This window comes from Sceloporus occidentalis, unplaced genomic scaffold, assembly GCF_023333645.1.
Source record: "Sceloporus occidentalis isolate IW3139 unplaced genomic scaffold, rSceOcc1.0.p SCAF_5, whole genome shotgun sequence".
Classification (NCBI taxonomy): domain Eukaryota; kingdom Metazoa; phylum Chordata; class Lepidosauria; order Squamata; family Phrynosomatidae; genus Sceloporus; species Sceloporus occidentalis.
In genome coordinates, this window is record NW_028316985.1 from 1,367,691 (window position 1) to 1,385,000 (window position 17,310).

The following is a 17,310-nucleotide window of genomic DNA, read 5'->3' on the forward strand; positions in this document are numbered from 1 at the left end:
GGCCCTTGGTATCCACTGGGGCTTGGTTGCATGGATATTAAAATCCATGGATGCTCCACTCCCATTATATACTATATACTAGAATATATTAACCCCAACTGCATCCCTAACAGCAACCCTCCTTGCTGTGTTTGACCATGGATTGAGTTTGATTGAAAATCAAAAGCAAAAGTGCACCCTAGAAATACCGTTTTCCCAATTGTTCTTAGGCTGCGTCTGGACTGCAAAAATAATCCAGCTTGACACCACTTTAACTGCCGTGGCTCAGTGCTGTGGAATCTTAGGATTTGCAGTTCATTGTAGCACCAGAGCAATTTGACAGAGAATAAAATAATAATAATAATAATAATAATAATAATAATAATAAACATTCATTAAAATATGCAACAATTGAAACGGACAAATAAAACACACACACATTGTAAAACAACCCACATTTAAAATTCACAGTTTAAAACCATCGGGATAAAGTCAAATCCCAGGATGCCACAGCATGGAGCCATGGCAGTGAAAGCGGTGTCAAACTGCATTATTTTTGCAGTGCAGATGCAGCCTGGCACGGAGATTGCATTTCTTCCATTTTTTCATCTATATATAGTTTTATCTTTTTAAAATGTGTTTTATTCCTTTAATAACTACCTGTTTTAATACTGTAATAATTTAATTCCTTTTTAATATACTTTTCCCCTATGTTTTTAACTGTACTGTTTTTAATGCCTGAAGCCGCTCTGATTCCCAGTTCTGGGAAAAGAGCAGGATACAAATAAATATAATAACAATAACAACAACAACAACAACAACAATAATATCTTCCTACCCGGTGGGCCGGTGGCACAGGAGGCAAGGGGGCTTCTTGGAAAGCTTTTGCAGGTTCCGGTGGGAGTTTGGGAACTGGATCTTCAACACTTGGTTCTTCATTTTTCTGGGTCTCTTTAAAATGCTTTTCTTCATTTACCTTTAAAAGAGAACAAAACACAGTCCTTTGGAAGGGGATGATAGACCTTTCACCCCTTTTCCTAAAAAACCAGCTAGACACCCATGTTATTCTTACAGACATGCTTCACTATTCAGAAGTAGGTCGCCTTCAGTGCATCTACACTGCCTGCAGAAGGAATGCAGTCTGACACCACTTTAATTGCCACGGCTCTATATTACAGGATCCTGGGATTTGTAGTTATCTTGGGCAGAGAAGTCATAAAGACCTTGCAAAACTACAAATCCCAGGACTCCATAGGATGCAACTTAAAGCAGTGTTGCAAAACTCCACTGTTACAAAGCTCCTTTTCTTTGGATCTTAAGATTCATAAAATTCTGATTCACTCATTTATGCAACTCTTAGGGTTTGTTTCCTTTAAACTTCTAAATAACTGCTGAAATGATATTACTCCCTGCCTCTTTTATATTGTTTACTTTTTGTATTGTGTTTTGTTTTATGAATATATTGCATTTTAATAGCCTGTGACTGCCTAATAAAGATTGGATTGGACTTTAGGTTGAGGTTTCCTTATCCAGAATGACGAAATCCAACATATTCCAAACTCCCAAACTGTCCGCTTCCTCGTCTGAGAGCGTGACGCCATTGTTTTCTGGTGGTTCGGGGTACACAAAAACTTTGTTGCGTGTGCAAAATTAATAAAAAAATATTGTGTATAAAGTGACCTTCAGGCTATGTGTACAAGGTGTAAATGATACATATGAATTTCGTGTTTATACTTGGGTGCCATCTCCATGATCACTCCTTTTGCGTACGTAACATATCCTTGTTAAGCTGAATCTATTACAAATTACAGCATTAGTCTTTAACTCAGTTTCGAAGCTGGTTAAAGAAGTGATGACTTATCTGTGGGACAAATCCATTATTTTGGCCCGACTACCTGCCCTCGACTTATACCTGGGGTTGACTTACAGTTAGGTCTAATTTTTCAGATGCATTTAGTCAATGCTATTACTGATGAGTTTCACATGCCCAAAAGGACCCTCAGTTTGGATAACTGGACCCAAATGCCAGCTGCGGTGTAAGGACAAGACATGGGGACAAAATGCAAAATGGAGCTCTAGGTGAGCCATAGCTTGCTCCTGGGCAGATTCATGGAGGACATACAGGACCAGGGCCCTTACCTGGTGTTTCTCCTGCGCCGCCTGGCGCTCCCGCTGCTCCCGGGCTTGGCGCCGCGCGCGCTCTTCCTCTGCCCTCCTCTTGTTCTCTTCCTCGGCCGTCTTGGCCATGCTCTCAAACCGCTGCCTTAGGTTCCCTGCCCCACTGGAAGCTGTTTGGCAAGGAGAGGCGTGAATGTGGGGGCAAGTGAGATGGAAAACCCTCTGCTCCGGGGCAGGGGCTAGACTGGATGGCCTTTGGGGTCCCTTCCGACTCTGACGACTTTATCAGACTAGCGAGATCCCGCAGGAAAACAGGATTTAAAGGAGAGTTAAATTAGAGAAAACCCAGAAATGCCTGAAGTTTATCACACGACGTCGCAGTTAATGTGAAATTACAAAGTTAAACTGGAGAAAAACGGCAGCTTTTTACTTTTGGTAAATTCCAAAAGTAAAAAGGTGGCATTTTTCTCCGCTTTAACTTCAGTTTAACTTCACATCATGTCACTTTAGCAGCAATTTGGTGTGATAAACTTCCTGAATTTGCGGGTTCTGTTTCAATTCAAGTTTAATTTAACTCTCGTTTAAATCCCGTTTTCCCGCAGGATCTCGCTAGTGTGATAAAGCTCTAAGTTTCTATCATTCCCCCCCCAGCAGCCAAAACAAGGGCTTTGCGAGAGGTTTTCTCCACTCCCACATTTTTTATGGTTTTTCCCCATTTCCAGACTTTATTTTTATTTATTTTTATTTTTAAAAATCATTTTTATTATTGATAACAAAAAAACAAAATCAGTTGCCGGGGGGGTGGGGGGGAGGATTCCGCAAACAATTGAAAAGTCATTGATTTTTATGTTAACATGTCTGGTGTGCACCAAACGCAGCGTTTCCCATGTGCAAAGCAAATGCTCTTTGCTCAAATGCTTTCAGAGGGAAGATGGACCAAGTTCAAAAATGCAAAATATCTCTCAGTGGCTGATCAGTTTCTCATTATGCTGAATTAAATTTAAAAGGACCGTGAACTGCAAGATACGTAAAATCAATGGAGCCAGAAACACAGAGGACACTGCCTTCCCCAGTGTCATCCAGTTTAATAACAGCATTCTGCAACTGGTAAACACATCTTTCCACAGATCACTGGTTGAGCAATACTATCTGCTATTACAGTTTTAATAATGGAGAAATGGGGGCCCATATGGCATAGGATAAACTATGTGGGTGATCCTGCATCTTTTTCACGCACTAAGGGCTAGTCTGCATTGCAGAAACAGATGACACTGCATTAATTGCCGTGGCTCAGCACTATGGAATTCTGGGATTTGTGGTTTGCTGCAGCACCAAAGCTCTCTGACAGAGAAAGCCAAATAACTCACAAAACTACAGACCCCAGAATTCAATAGCATTGAGCCATAGCAGTGTCAAAAACTGCATTAATTAAAACCCGCTGGGAGGAAGGCGGGGTAATAATAATAATAATAATAATAATAATAATAATAATAACAACAGAACTAGATGGCCCTTGTGGCCCCCTTCCAACCCAGATCTTATCATTGTAAGGGCAGTTTTTCCATGTGATTTAGGGACCAGCGTCTCTTTTTTCCAACTAGAAAGGGACAAATTCATTGCATCTATCCAATGCCATTTTGAATCTTGTCACCAGGCAAGGGAAAACAGAAAAAGCTCTTTAGGTAAGATAGAAATCATCACTGGATCCCAGAAAGAGACCTGTTGCTGGATCCACTTCAACCTCCTGGTTTCTAAGAAGGCATATTTCTTTAAACACCATTTGCCAAAATGGATGGATCCAGGGACAAGCCCTCCATATATGTATATAAGATCCGACGTATTCCTGACATGTCCAGTATTTTGAGCTTAAGTCTTTTGACGTAACTGAGTGTGTTGTTGTGTTGTGTTGTAATGGCAATATTTGTGTACATTCCTTTGCCAACGGTGCCCACCTGGCCTTCGGAAGGACTTACCTGCCTCCGTTGGCTTTGTTTTCTCATAGGAAGAAACTGGTGCTTCCATCTCTCCAAAACCAGCTGCGCTCTGGTAAAGAGAGAAATTCACAGAAACCAGAGGCTGATCATAGACATAGATGCTGGAGGACCTACAAATGCCTAGAGAAGTGTTTTTTCTAGGAACCTCTAGGTTCAGCGCAACTCTATGGTCATCTTCCAGCAGAATTTCTCTGGAGGACCTAGAGATTCCTAGAGAGAACATTAATCAAAACTGTAAATAATCCAAATCTGCAAAAATCAAAGCTGCAAATGTGGAGGGCCAACTCTGCTGACAAAACGGAGCAAAGTGTGGGTCTGCTTGATATTCATTTATTCATTCATTCCTCTACCTTTCTTCCAAAATGGAACCTTAGGTTTAGTTTCTCCTATCCAGAATTCTGAAATATTCCCAAATCCAAAACTTTTTCATGGAGGGCAAAGGCTGCTTTCTGATGATCCAGTTGCAAAAACTCTGTTTTATGCACAACATGATTAAAAAAATATTGTGTATAATATTACCTTCCGGGTATGTGGACATGGAGAGCCAGCATGGTGTAGTGGTGTGCGTGTTGGGTGACAACTCTAGAGACCAGGGTTCAAATCCCTGTTTAGCCATGGAAACCCACTGGGTGACCCTGGGCAAGTCACACTCTCTCAGCCTCAGGGGAAGGCAATGGCAAACAACCTCTTGTTACCGAGTTTGGATTTATATAAATTTTGGGTGCCAAGCGATCAAAAACCATGAGCCCTGACTGACCCCATTGCAGCCGCCATTACCCCAAAAGTGAGCCGACCACGTAGCCAGGCAGCCTTGCAAGGCATGGCTAAAGCAAAGGTAGATTTAAACCTTTCAGAACCTGTTCTGGGAGTCGCCCTTCCAGTTTCGCCAGCAACCTAAAAGAATGAGGACAATTGATGGCATTAAGTACTCAGCCATCTAGATAGTGGTCCTCTCCCAAAGAAGTGGCAGACCCTTTTGTGTATCCATTGTTTAACTTTAGACTTAGTCAATAGATAGCCATCAAGGCCTTTGTTCCGCAGGTAGCTATAGCCTGAGGATAGGTTTCGCAGTATAAGTAAGACCTAGATTCCACTCTTCTTTGGGGCTTGTGAGCTACAGTTCCAAACCTCAAACTCTGTTGAGCAACTGCTCCGGAGATCTCTTGGGCACCGCGCCCCGCTGAAATCACTTGGGCAAGCCAAAGCCCACTGTCTCTTTTGGGCCTCTTGCTAGCTTTGCCCACTGGAACTCAGCTCCTCGCCACCGCGGTCGCCGCTTGCTTTCCCCGTTCCCCGCGGCCATGTTCACCTTCCAACATCCCTCACATCCGTCGCTTGGAGAAGACTCCTAAGGTAATTATTTCAACGGTGCTTCTATCCTTTCTCCTTTACCCCCAAGCTCTCCCCCTCCCTTGCTTTAGCATTGAATGTGTGTGTGCGGGTGTGATCCCTTTTGTTGCGTGGCTTTAATAAATGTTCATAGTTTTATTGCAACTCATTGGCATTGGAGTCTCTGTTTCTTGGGGTTGGACTAGATGACCTCTGGTATACACACAGGGACACGATCCGCTGCGTGCGTTGTTAGGATACGCCTCTCGTAATATTTGAGCTAATTAAATTCCCCTAATTCGATCCTTCCTAACACTCTGAACAACTCTTGCCAAGAAAAACCCATGATAGGGTCACCATAAGTCAGAAATGACTTGAAGGCACACAACAACAAATGTGAACAGTGGACCCTTCCCTTATGCAGGGATCTGAATTCCATGTCTGATCGCACCCCATTGAAAAAATGGGGCACGTGCTTGCAGCGGCGCACAGTGCACACACCATGGGTGCACACACCATATGTCTTATTGTTGTGTGGCTTCAGCATAAGCTTGAAGCCATTATAGTGCGCTTGCATATGGCACGGGCACACTGTATATGAAACATCAATGAATTTTGTGTTTAGACTTGAGTCTCCAGCTTCAGTGTATTTCATGATATATGTGCAAATATTCCAAAATATGGAAGAAGAAGAAGAAAAACCACCAAAATCTAAACAACTCCTGGTTCAAAGCATTTTGGAGAAGGGAGACTCAACCTGTCAAACTAGCTGGAAGGATCTGGCTTTAAAGGGAGGAACTCATGAAGTGTCTCTGCGCGTTTCTTCCCATTCCCTTTTTCCCAACAGTAGACATCTCTCTTGGGGATTTATGGAACATGGCATCCACTTACTTTGTCCATCCTGTCCTTCTGGACTCCATACTGACCTCCAAAGCCCTTGGCATAATCTGCAAGACAAAGGTGGGGACAGGGACAAATCCTTTATGGCAGTTGTGGGCAAAATGTGGGTCTGGGGCTGAATGCAAAACACCCCAAGACTGTCCTTGGCAGCTCCCCAAAAAGATAGAGAGAATGTAAATCATCTGCCTTGGGGTGGTTCTGCATCTACATTTCTACATCTATTTATTATTTATTTGTTTGTTTGTTTGTTTGTTTATTGTATTTATTCCCCACTCTTCATCCAGAAAGGCTCTCAGAGCAGCTTACAGATAGTTAACTAGACATTTCCCTGCCCTCAGGCTTGCAGTCTAAAAAAGACATGACACAGAAGGAGAAGGCAATGGTGGTGGGGAAGAGGAATAAAGGGATGTAAATACAGCCCCGAAAGGGTGACCCTTCCTAGCTGGATCAGGGCTGCGGCAACTACATGCCATGGCCCCGATCCAGCCTTTCCAGGGTGAAAAAGGAGCCACCCTGGAAAGGGTGCCATAGCTGCATTGCCACTGCTTGGTGGCGCTCCTTCAGTGCTGTGTCATATGGACACCTCCTTCAGTTTGTTCACTCTTTTCTGTGTTTGAAGAGCACATACTGCAGAGCCTCTCAGCATGAAATGTTATGAAACCTATAGCTTTTTGTAAAGAAATTCAATTCATATGTTTTTCAAAAGAGATGTAAGCCGGCTTTAATTCTCCTCTAGGCCCTATGGGGGGGGGGGTGTGTGGGAGGTGTGGGACTGGTCATTGCTCACCTTCTGCTTGTGAATTCTAATTACTCTGGAGTTTATCAGACAAGGGAAATTGGAATTATAATCCAATGGCAATCCTAATGCAGTCCTGGGGTTTAACGTTATTGCGTGATAGACTGCCACATGCAAATTCGGGCAATGGGAAGTCAGTCCAAACGCAATCATGGGTTTCACGTTATTGCATGAGAGATGATCACACGCAAATTCAGGCAATGGCATGCTATTTTCGGGCAATGGGGAGCCTGTTTGAACGCAATTCGCATTCACGTAAATTCACTGAACTAGCGGATTAAGGTGAATGCATTCTGACCCCACTTTCTTTTCATTCGAAATTAAGAGAAATTCCTCCCATGGGATAAACTCCTCGGTCTCCCACATTCCCCAGCAAGCATGCTCTCCCTCCTTCGAAAACCTAGAGGAACGTAGCCCACCCACCTGTCTGAGATTCGTGGGGCATCACCTCCTCCTTGTGGGTCCAGCCTAAAGCAGATCTGTCCTGGCGGTCCTTCTGCACTCCATACTTCCCACCAAAACCAACGGAGTAGTCTGCAGCCAGGAAAAGATGCAGCAGATTTCAGAAAGAGGCAGACACAAGGCAGGCATTTGCCGATCAGCAACTGTGCAGAGTTTGTTTACAAGGGTGGGAATCACATAGACCCTGAGTCACATTATGGGGGGGCAAGAGCCTCGGGAAAAGAACAGAACCATAGGATCGTAGAGTTGGAAGAGATCCCAAGGGCCATAGAGTCCAACCCCATTCTGCCATGCAGGAGCTCTCAATCAAAACATCCCCAAGAGATGGCCATCCAGCCTCTGTTTAAAGATCTTTTACAGTTGATGGACAGTGATTCCCAAACTTTGGTCCTCTGGGTGTTTTGGATTTCAACTACCAGAAGTCCTAGCTAGGTTGGCCAACGCCCAGGTGACCATCCAGTCTCTGTTTAAAGACCTCCAAAGAAGGAGACTTCCATCACTCTCCAAGGGAGCATCTTCCACTGTCCCAAAACTCTTACTCTCAGAAGTTCCTCCTAATGTTGAGCTGGAATCTCTTTTCTTATAGCTTGCATCCATTGGTCCATGTTCTAGTCTCTGGAGCTGCAGAAAACAAGCTTGCTCCATCAGCTACATGACATCCCTTCAGATATTTAATGATGGCTATCATGTTACCTCTCAATCTTCTCTAAGCTAGATAGACCCAGATCCCTAGGTCTCTCCTCACAACATTTGGTGATTTCCAGACCTTCCATCATTTTCGTCACCTTCCTCTGGACACACTTCTCAACATCCTTTATGAATTGTGGTGCCCAGAACTGGATGCAATGTTATTCCAGATGAGCCCTGACCAAAGCAGAATAAGAGGGGCACTCTTTGGTGAAAGGTGACCAAAATGGTGAAGGGTTTGGAAAACATGCCTTCTGAAAAAAGACTTGGGGAGCTGGGGATGTTTAGCCTGGAGAAGAGAAGTTTAAGAGGTGATATGATAGCTTTGTTTAAATACTTGAAGGGATGTCATATTGAGGAGGGAGCAAGCTTGTTTTCTGCTGCTCCAGAGAACAGGACCCAAGGGAGCAATGGATGCAAGCTGCAGGAAGAGATTCCAGCTCAACATCAGGAGGACCTTCCTCAGAGATTGTGGTGGAGTCTCCTTCTTTGGAGGTCTTTAAGCAGAGGCTGGATGGCCATCTGTCTATTGCGATGCTTTGATTGAGATTTCCTGTATGGCAGAATGGGGTTGGACTGGATGGCCCTTGTGGTCTCTCCCAACTCTATGATTCTATGTATCTATGAGAGGAGGTGTGGGACTGGTCGTTGCTCACCTTCTGCTCGCAAATGCTAATTACTCTCTCCCTCACATTGCCCAGCAAGCAAATGCCACCTCCTTCCACAACTTAGAGGAGCGTGGGCACTTACCTGTCTGAGACTCATGGGGCTTCAGCTCCTCCTTGTGTGCCCAGTCCAAGGCAGATTTGTCTTGGCGGTCCTTCTGCACCCCAAATTTGCCCCCGAAACCAACCGTGTAATCTGCCCAACAGATTTCAGAAAGAAGTTAGCAGAGGGCACAGTCATCTTCTACATCTTTGGTCAGAAGGGAGGGAGCAGATGTGGATCCTGCATCCCCTCCTGATATCATTTGACAGCAACTCCCAGCAGCCCCTAGAAGTCATAGCAATGCTAAGGGATGTTGGGAGCTATAGTCAAAAATACTTTAGAGAACTATACAATTCCCATTCCTGTTCTCAGGCAAAAGTGAGGAATGACTTTAAACCCAGTGCTGTAGCTCCATCCTATGGAAACCCTGGCATTTGGAGTTTTACCAGGTCTTTAGCTTTCTCTGCCAAAGAGTGCTTCTGGCGCCTCACCAAACTACAAATACCAGGATTCTGGAGGATGGAGCTAAAGTATTTAAAGTGGTGTCAAGCTGCATGATTTCTACAGTGTAGATGCAGCCTTAATATTAGAAAAGGCATTTCGATGGTTTAGAATGGGGAAAAATCCGTTCAGAAGCTGGAAAACCACCAAAGGATGGTTGCAAGGGGATTCTTCCTATGTGCTGAGAGACATTGCTTGCGCACCCATGCAAACACAAGGAGCGTTTTGTCTGTCAGATTAAACAGGAGAATTTCCTACTAGTTAGACCTAAAAGTCAATCTGGCTCTTCCTCTCAGGAAACTGCAATGTTAACTATTGCCAGTAGACTAAATCCAAACTAAACCGAGGCAGAGATGCTTAACCAGCCAAGCTGTGATGAACCAACCATCCTGTATTTCCTGCTTGTTTGTCTCTGTCTGTAAAAAGGAACGGACTTGCCTAGTCCGTTGTCAATTGTATTGACCAAGTATCAGTTGCGTTGACCAGGGGTCAATTAAATGGTCCATGCCCAGATGGCTGGCTGTGTCTGATTTCTTTACTCATGGTGAAATGGGGAAGGGCTGGTGGCTAAAGTCCTTGCAGAACTACCAGTCCAAGAATTGACGGTGAGTTCCTGCATGGCAGAACGGGGTTGGGCTGGATGGCCCTCTTCCAACTCTAGGATTCCATGATTCAGAATGTAAAGCGGTGTCAAACTGAGTTACTTCTCCCGTGTAGATGCACCTGGAGAGGAGCGTGGGCACCTACCTGTCTGAGACTCATGGGGCTTCACCTCTTCCTTGTGGGTCCAACCCAAGGCAGATCTGTCCTGGCGGTCCTTCTGCACGCCATACTTTCCCCCGAAACCAACGGAATAATCTGCAGCCGGGAAAAGACGTGGCACGCTTAATAAGACCAATGATGGCATTTATTTCTTACCCACCTCCCTCCACGGATCAAGATAGAAAGAGACCCAAGACAAACATTTGCAGCTCAGCATCTACTGAGCAGAGAGGATCCGGAACCTCAAACAGAAGTTTGTTTCTCTGGGGTTTTAAAATATACTTGCTGAAATTTTAAAACAGGCATCTTGAAAATTACAAAACAGCAACACATACACAAGGAAAGAAAGAAAAGCCAGCAAGCAAGAAAAATACATATATACACCTACAGAAGTACACAGAGATATACAAACAGACCTCCTTACAAACACTTTACACCCCCTTCGCCACAAAAAGGTAATAAAGCTACAACCGAAGAAGGCGGCTTCCCATCGGTTGCACCTTCTTTGCTACTTATCAAAAATCCCCGTCCAAAATCAATAAACATAACTCTAAATACATTCTCAAATATTATTTTGGCCAAACCACATTTCTTCCTGCCACAAAAACGCTGGAAGAATACTCTTTTCCAGCTATAACTCAAAACAGACAGTTAAGGAAACTCCCATTCCTGTTGTTTTATAGAATCAGTATAAAGTCCCCAGAACTCAGAGGTCCAAAACAGACTGCAGAAATAACCCAGTTTCAGACCGCTTTAACTGCCCTGGCTCAGTGCTAGGGAATCCTGGGAACTGTAGTTTATTGCAGCACCAGAGCTCTCTGACAGAGAAGGCTAAATGGCTTGCAAAATTACAAATCCCAGAATTCCTAGCTAGCACTGATCCAGGGCAGTTAATGCGGTCTCAAACTGGATTATTTCTGGCGTGTGTTTTGGACCTCAGAAGCCTTTCAGTGTTTCTCTACTTCTACATTTGCAGCTTTGGTTTTTTGTGGCTTTGACAATTTGTGGGTTTGATGAATATGTTCTCTCTGGGAGTTTCTAGGTCCTCCTGCTTGACTTTGTGGACCACTTTCAGCAGAATCGCACTGGAGGGCTTTGAGAGAGCATTCCTCTGGGCATTTGTAGGTCCTCCAGCACAACTCTATGGCCAACTTCCATTGGATGTTGACCATAAAATTCCTTGAGAGAACTCTTCTTTAGGTCTTTGTAGGTCCTCCAGAACCATCCTATGGTCAGCGTCTGGTGGATGTTGACCATAGAGTTGCACTGGATGACCTAGAAATTCCTAGAGAAGACTTTTCTCTAGGCATCTGTAAGTCCTCCAGCACATTTCTATGGTCAACGTCCAAGTGAAGCCTGACCAAAGCAGAACAGAGTGGCACTATGACTTCCCTTGATCTAGAGTCTAGACACTAGACTTCTATTGATGCAGCCTAGAATTGCATTGGCCTTTTTAGCTGCCGCATCACCTCTTGACTCATGTACAACTTGTGGTCTGTTTGGACCCCTAGATCCATTTCACACATAGAAGTCTCCTCATGTAACGTGTCCCTCATCCTATATTTGTGCATTTCATTTTCCTTTGCCTTTTTTTGCCCTAAGTGCACTACCTTGGCCTTCTCTTCTCCAGGCTAAACATCCCCAGCTCCCCAGGTTTCTCCTCATAGGGCTCCATGGTTTCCAGACCTTCCGGGCCATTTGGGTCGTCCTTTTCTGGACATGGAAACTGTGGGGCTTTTGGAAACTCACCTTTCTGGGAGGCGTGCTTCTCCACTTCGCCCTTGTAGTCAAAGCCAAGCGCAGACTGCGGACAAGAGAGAGAGAGGCACCCAGTTATGGCTCTTGGCTGCCATTTTTGTCCCCAAATTTAAAAATACGGTCCCTGCCCCTCGTTGTTTACAATCTCCATAAAGGCAGCGGAAGAGGTAGACACTGGTATTAAGGAAGGGGACAATGGGGCCAGGATGGGAGTGGGGAGCACTCTTACAGTTCGGGCTAAAACCCAGAGTGGGTTCATCATAGACATGGGAGCCAACAGCTGACATTCTCTAAGGCTGCATCCGCACTGCAGAGATAATCTAGTTTGACGCTGCTTCAAACTCTGCCATACCCAAAGGATCTTAAATTTGAATTGACCTCCTCATATACCAATGGTGTGTGTGTGTGTGTGTGTGTGTGTCCTTGGTTTCCATTCCACTAAATGCATCTGAGGAAGTAGACTGAAGTCTTGGGAAGAAGCTCATGCTCCCCATTTCTTTCTTTCAGTTAGGAGTTTATCACACTGGGGCTAATTTCAGCATTAAGGAGAGATTAAAGTGCATTTAAAGCATCCTGCCAATAAAGCAAAAATGGCAGGTAAAAAGATGTGCATTAATGCTTCTTTTTGGCCATTTTAATGGTGGCTTTTGTGCGACGTTGTATGGAATTGTTTTGTGTAATTGTGTGATTTTTCCAGGATATTCATGGGATAAACTCCCGACCTCCTTTGTGTGATAAACTCCTTAGTCTGAAAGGTGCTACAAGATCCCTTTGCATACTGATTCTACAGACGAAGGCCTTTATCAGACAAGGGAAATGGGAAGTATAATCCAGTGGCAATCTGAATGCAATCCTGGGGTTTAATGTTATTGCGTGACAGACTGTCACACGCAAATTCGGGCAATGGGAAGTCAGTCCGAACTCAATCATGGGGTTTCACGTTACTGTGTAACAGACTACCACACGCAAATTCGGGCAATGGCATGCTATTTTTGGGCAATGGGGAGCCAGTACGAATGCAATTGGCATTCAAGTAATTGCGCGAAACTAGTGACTTTAAGTGAATGCGTTCTGACCCCACTTTCTTTTCATTCGAATTTAAGAGAAATTCCTCCTGTTTGATAAACTCGTAACACGGCTATATCTTTGAATAATGCGTATATATTTGCCAAACTCCGCTTGTTGTTAAGTGTATTTCCTAGCTATAAGCAAAGGTAGCGACAAACCAGGATAGATACATCACTGGTTAATTCACAACTGCCTTCAACGCTGAAGGAACAGAGCTAAGGTTGAAAAAGCAGATGCACAATGAACTGGTATATCCCAGTAATAGCTACAATCCGGGCATATCCACACTTCGATCCCTCTTTAATTGCCATGGCTCCATCTCATAGCATCCTGGGATCTGTAGTTCCATGAAGGAGCATTTACAATTTTCTGCTAGAGAGCTCTGCTTTATACTCTTAAGCTAGAATGCTAGAGCTCTATAGCTGGTATTTCTAAGGACCTCAGCAAACTATACATTCCAGGATTCCAAAGGATGGAGCCATGGGAGTTGAAGTGCTATCCAAACCCCCCAAAAGTGGATTGACGGCTGGTTAGCAGAAGATGTTGCAATGAGGACGTTAAGAGGAAATCCATGGCCACGGACCTTGTCGGCTCGGTCCTTCTGCACTCCGTACTTCCCTCCGAAACCCTTGGCTGCATCTGTCTGGGAGGAGTGCATCCCAACCTCAGCAATGTATTCATGGCCCAAAGCACTCTGGAAAAGGGAGAAAGACAGCTGTCAGTCAAGACCTCCATTCTGTCCAGAGGCCAAAGCCAAAGGAGACCCTCAGCGGTCATAGAATAATATTCACATTTAAGATGCAGAGCTTTAGCTACAGCAGGTTTTGAGGACTAAAAGGAGAATAGAGGGAATACAAGAGTGTTATGAAGCAATATAGATAACTAACTAGAGATCTTAGAGTGACGTCGAAAAGATTGTAACAGAGAGAGAGACAAGGAAATTGGTAATAATAATAATAATAATAATAAACTGATAATAGATAATAATCAAGAACCAATGTGGCGTAGTGGTTTGAGTGTTGGACAGGGACTCCTGAGACCAGGGTTCGAATCCCAGCTCAGCCATGGAAACCCGCTGGATGCCCTTGGGCAAGTCACAGAGAACGCCAATGGCAAACCTCCTGTCAATAAATCTTGCCAAGAAAACCCTATGATAGGGTTACCTTAGGGTTGCCAACAGTTGGAAATCACTTGAAGACACACAACAACAACAACAACAACAACAACAACACATTACCACATACTACTAGTAATTAGTAATCTATTAATACTACTACTACCCCAAAGCACTATTAGTACTACTGTTTAGCATTATGGTTATTAATACTAGCGCTGGTCAGCAGTAGTAGAAGCAGTCATGCAAGTTACTTGCATCAAGATAGCCTAGCACAAATCCTCATATGCCCTTGTGTATGTGCTACACAAACCTTGTGCTGAATGGGAGGATCGCACAACTGAGCAAACCCCCAAATGTGCAACATGAATGTCCACCAAACGGGCAAAAGACAAAGACATAGAGTTAATTTCAGCAGAAAGAGACAGAAAGGCATCAGCTGAGAATGCGCATTTCCCTGCACCTGTGCAACTCCACATCTGTGAAACTCGAACCCGATGGGATTGTTCTGCATCAGACTAAAATGCCCAACCAGTTCCAAAGGTGTATTTACACCAGCAGGATTCTGGCCAGGGACTCTTTGGAGAAGGAATCCAAATCCCAGTGTTGAAGAGGCTCTGGGCCCATTGCAACCATGCAAAACCCTGCATGCACACATTCTAGGTCCCAACAACTGGACAAAGAGCAACGCAACCCCACCCATTGCGCACCTTGTCCATGCGATCCTGCTCTTTTCCAAACTTGCCCCCGTAGCCATAGGAAGCCTTGGGTGCCGTCTCCAACTCCTTCTTCTTGAGAACTTCATGCTCCTCAGAAACCTTGCTTCGTAGCGCATGGATGCTGGAGGAGACAAAGCGGTGAGGAGGGCTTGAGAAGGAGACACCAGAATCATGTCCCACTCCAGCCTCTATTTCAAGTTGAGGGTTTGGGGCTCCATAGAACCATAGAGTTGGAAAAGACCCCAAGGGCCATCCAGTCCAACCCCATTCTGCCATGCAGGGAGACACAACCATTTTGGTTATTCCTCTTTTGAAAAGTGAAATACCCCATGGAATATTAGAGTCATAAAATCATAGGGTCCTAGAGTCGGAAGAGGCGCCAAGGGCCCTGATCCAGTCCAAGCCCCTTCTTCTGCCATGCAGGAACTCTCCATCAAAGCATCCCCATTGACAGATGGCCATCCAGCCTCTGTTTAAAGACCTTTTACAGATGATGGGCAGCGATTCCCAAACATTGGTCCTCTGGGTGATTTGGACTTCAGCGCCCAAAAGTCTTAGCCAGGATGGCCAACACTCAGGAATTCTGGGAGCTGAAGTCCAAAACATCTGGAAGACCAAAGTTTGGGAAACACCGAGTAAAACAACAAAGCAGAGACATGGGAATTATAGATCTGATATATAGAGGAATGGAAGAGACGATAGATGTAATTTAGAGAAAACTGTATTACCATAACATAGTTGGAGAAAATCAGGAAGGAAAGGGGTGAAGAAATTAGACTTTTCTTTTGGAAAAATTAGAAATTAGACTTTTCTATAATTCACGATTATTGTATGTTTACACGGTTGGACTGTATATTTTTGGAGTTTCTCTTTGTAAGTGTGTGCACTAAATATGATACTAAAAATGTTCAAATAACAAACAACCAGGTGGCCATAAGTGGCAAGACAAAAACGTGGTACTTAATCTGCCTTGTAAACTGCCTTGGGGCTTACAAAGGTGGGATAAAAACCAAACCAAACCAAATAAATCACACCAAACAAGAGCTGGAAGGCACCAGCTTTATCACACTGGGGCTAATTTCAGCATTAAAGAGAGATTAAAGCGCATTTAAAGCATCCCGCAAAAAAGCGAAAATGGTGAATAATTGCGTGAATGATTATCAAAAGCAATTGCACAAATAAAGTAACATCAGGAATGCATTGTCGCTAAAATCCCAAAAGTAAAAAGATGCATGTTAATGGCAGGTTTTCTGCGAAATCGTTTGGTGTAATTACGCTGTTTTTCTGGGATATTCATGGGTTAAACTCCCAAACTCCTCCATTTGATAAACTCCAAAGACCAAGGGAGCAGAAGAAAGAATATGAAAGGTAAGTTGAGTAGAAGCAAAACCAATAAAGAGGGAAGCAGGAAGCCAAAGGCAGAGATGTGAGATCATGCTCTCTTTCCAATGTCGCAGCTTGGCTCTTTTTAAATAGGGAAGAGACTGGTGCGTTTCTGTAAGTAAATAGTAAGAGAAGAATCAGAAAAGGAGGTCTCAGAAGGAGGAAGGAAAAGGCTTGCTCACTCTTCTCCTTTCAGGACTGAAAAAGGAACCAGAGATGTCAATTGCATGCGACGTAGAAGACATCCATGTGACAGCTGCATCCGAGCCTCCAAGAAAGGAGACCCAAGAGACTGCAGTAATGACAGGACCATTGCATTTATTTCCCCTGCAAGTAAGGTCACGCTCAGAATTCTCCAGCATTGGATATACAGAGTGTGTGTGTGTATATATATACAGTCGGTCCTTCTTATACACGGATTTTTTATACACGGATTTAAGCATACACGGTTTGAAAATGTTCCAAAAAAGTATACATTTACTTTGATTTTCCATTTTTTATTAGGGACACCATTTTGCTATGTCATTATATTTAATGGGACTTGAGCATACACGGATTTTGTTATACACGAGGGATCTTGGAACCAAACCCCAGCGTATAACAAGGGTCCACTGTATATAGAGAGAGAGAGCGCAAGAAATGCAAGATGTCAGACCCGAGATGAATTCTGTGCAGAAACTGAATTTAAACTGAAAACAACTCTCCTTTGCCAGTTGTTTTTCAGACGATGTTCAAGGTTAACAGAAAGTTGGGAAAGCCCACACTTGCAGGATGTTTTTCGGACGACGTTTGTGTGAAAGAGAAATAACCCAAACAAAAGTTGTCAAAACCAGCTCCTTTTTACTTTCACTAAATTCCAATAGTGCAAAGGAGCTTTCCGTTTGGATTATTTTCACATTATTTCTCTTTCACTCCGAAGCGTCTGACAAACAACATCCAGATTTTAAAATCTTGGTTATGTATAAAGTCTCCTAAGGACTTTATCACATGGGGAAAATTGGGTTTTTTAACAGCGATTGTCCTGTAAAAATC

General features: G+C 43.9%; 1 protein-coding gene across 3 annotated transcripts in view; it reads right to left on the reverse strand.

Annotated features, from left to right (window-relative positions):
- LOC149311514 (src substrate cortactin-like) overlaps positions 1 to 17,310 on the reverse strand; it is a 78,587-nt gene that overhangs the window by 4,470 nt on the left and 56,807 nt on the right. For all 3 annotated transcript variants that reach the window (XM_089527342.1, XM_089527341.1, XM_089527343.1), the window contains 10 exons: positions 14,887 to 15,016; positions 13,646 to 13,756; positions 11,986 to 12,040; positions 10,222 to 10,332; positions 9,016 to 9,126; positions 7,540 to 7,650; positions 6,312 to 6,367; positions 4,071 to 4,140; positions 2,119 to 2,267; positions 818 to 955 (listed from right to left, as the gene is read on the reverse strand). In XM_089527342.1, coding sequence (XP_089383468.1) covers positions 818 to 955; positions 2,119 to 2,267; positions 4,071 to 4,140; positions 6,312 to 6,367; positions 7,540 to 7,650; positions 9,016 to 9,126; positions 10,222 to 10,332; positions 11,986 to 12,040; positions 13,646 to 13,756; positions 14,887 to 15,016 — 1,042 coding nt within the window. The remainder of the gene's footprint in view (positions 1 to 817; positions 956 to 2,118; positions 2,268 to 4,070; positions 4,141 to 6,311; positions 6,368 to 7,539; positions 7,651 to 9,015; positions 9,127 to 10,221; positions 10,333 to 11,985; positions 12,041 to 13,645; positions 13,757 to 14,886; positions 15,017 to 17,310) is intronic.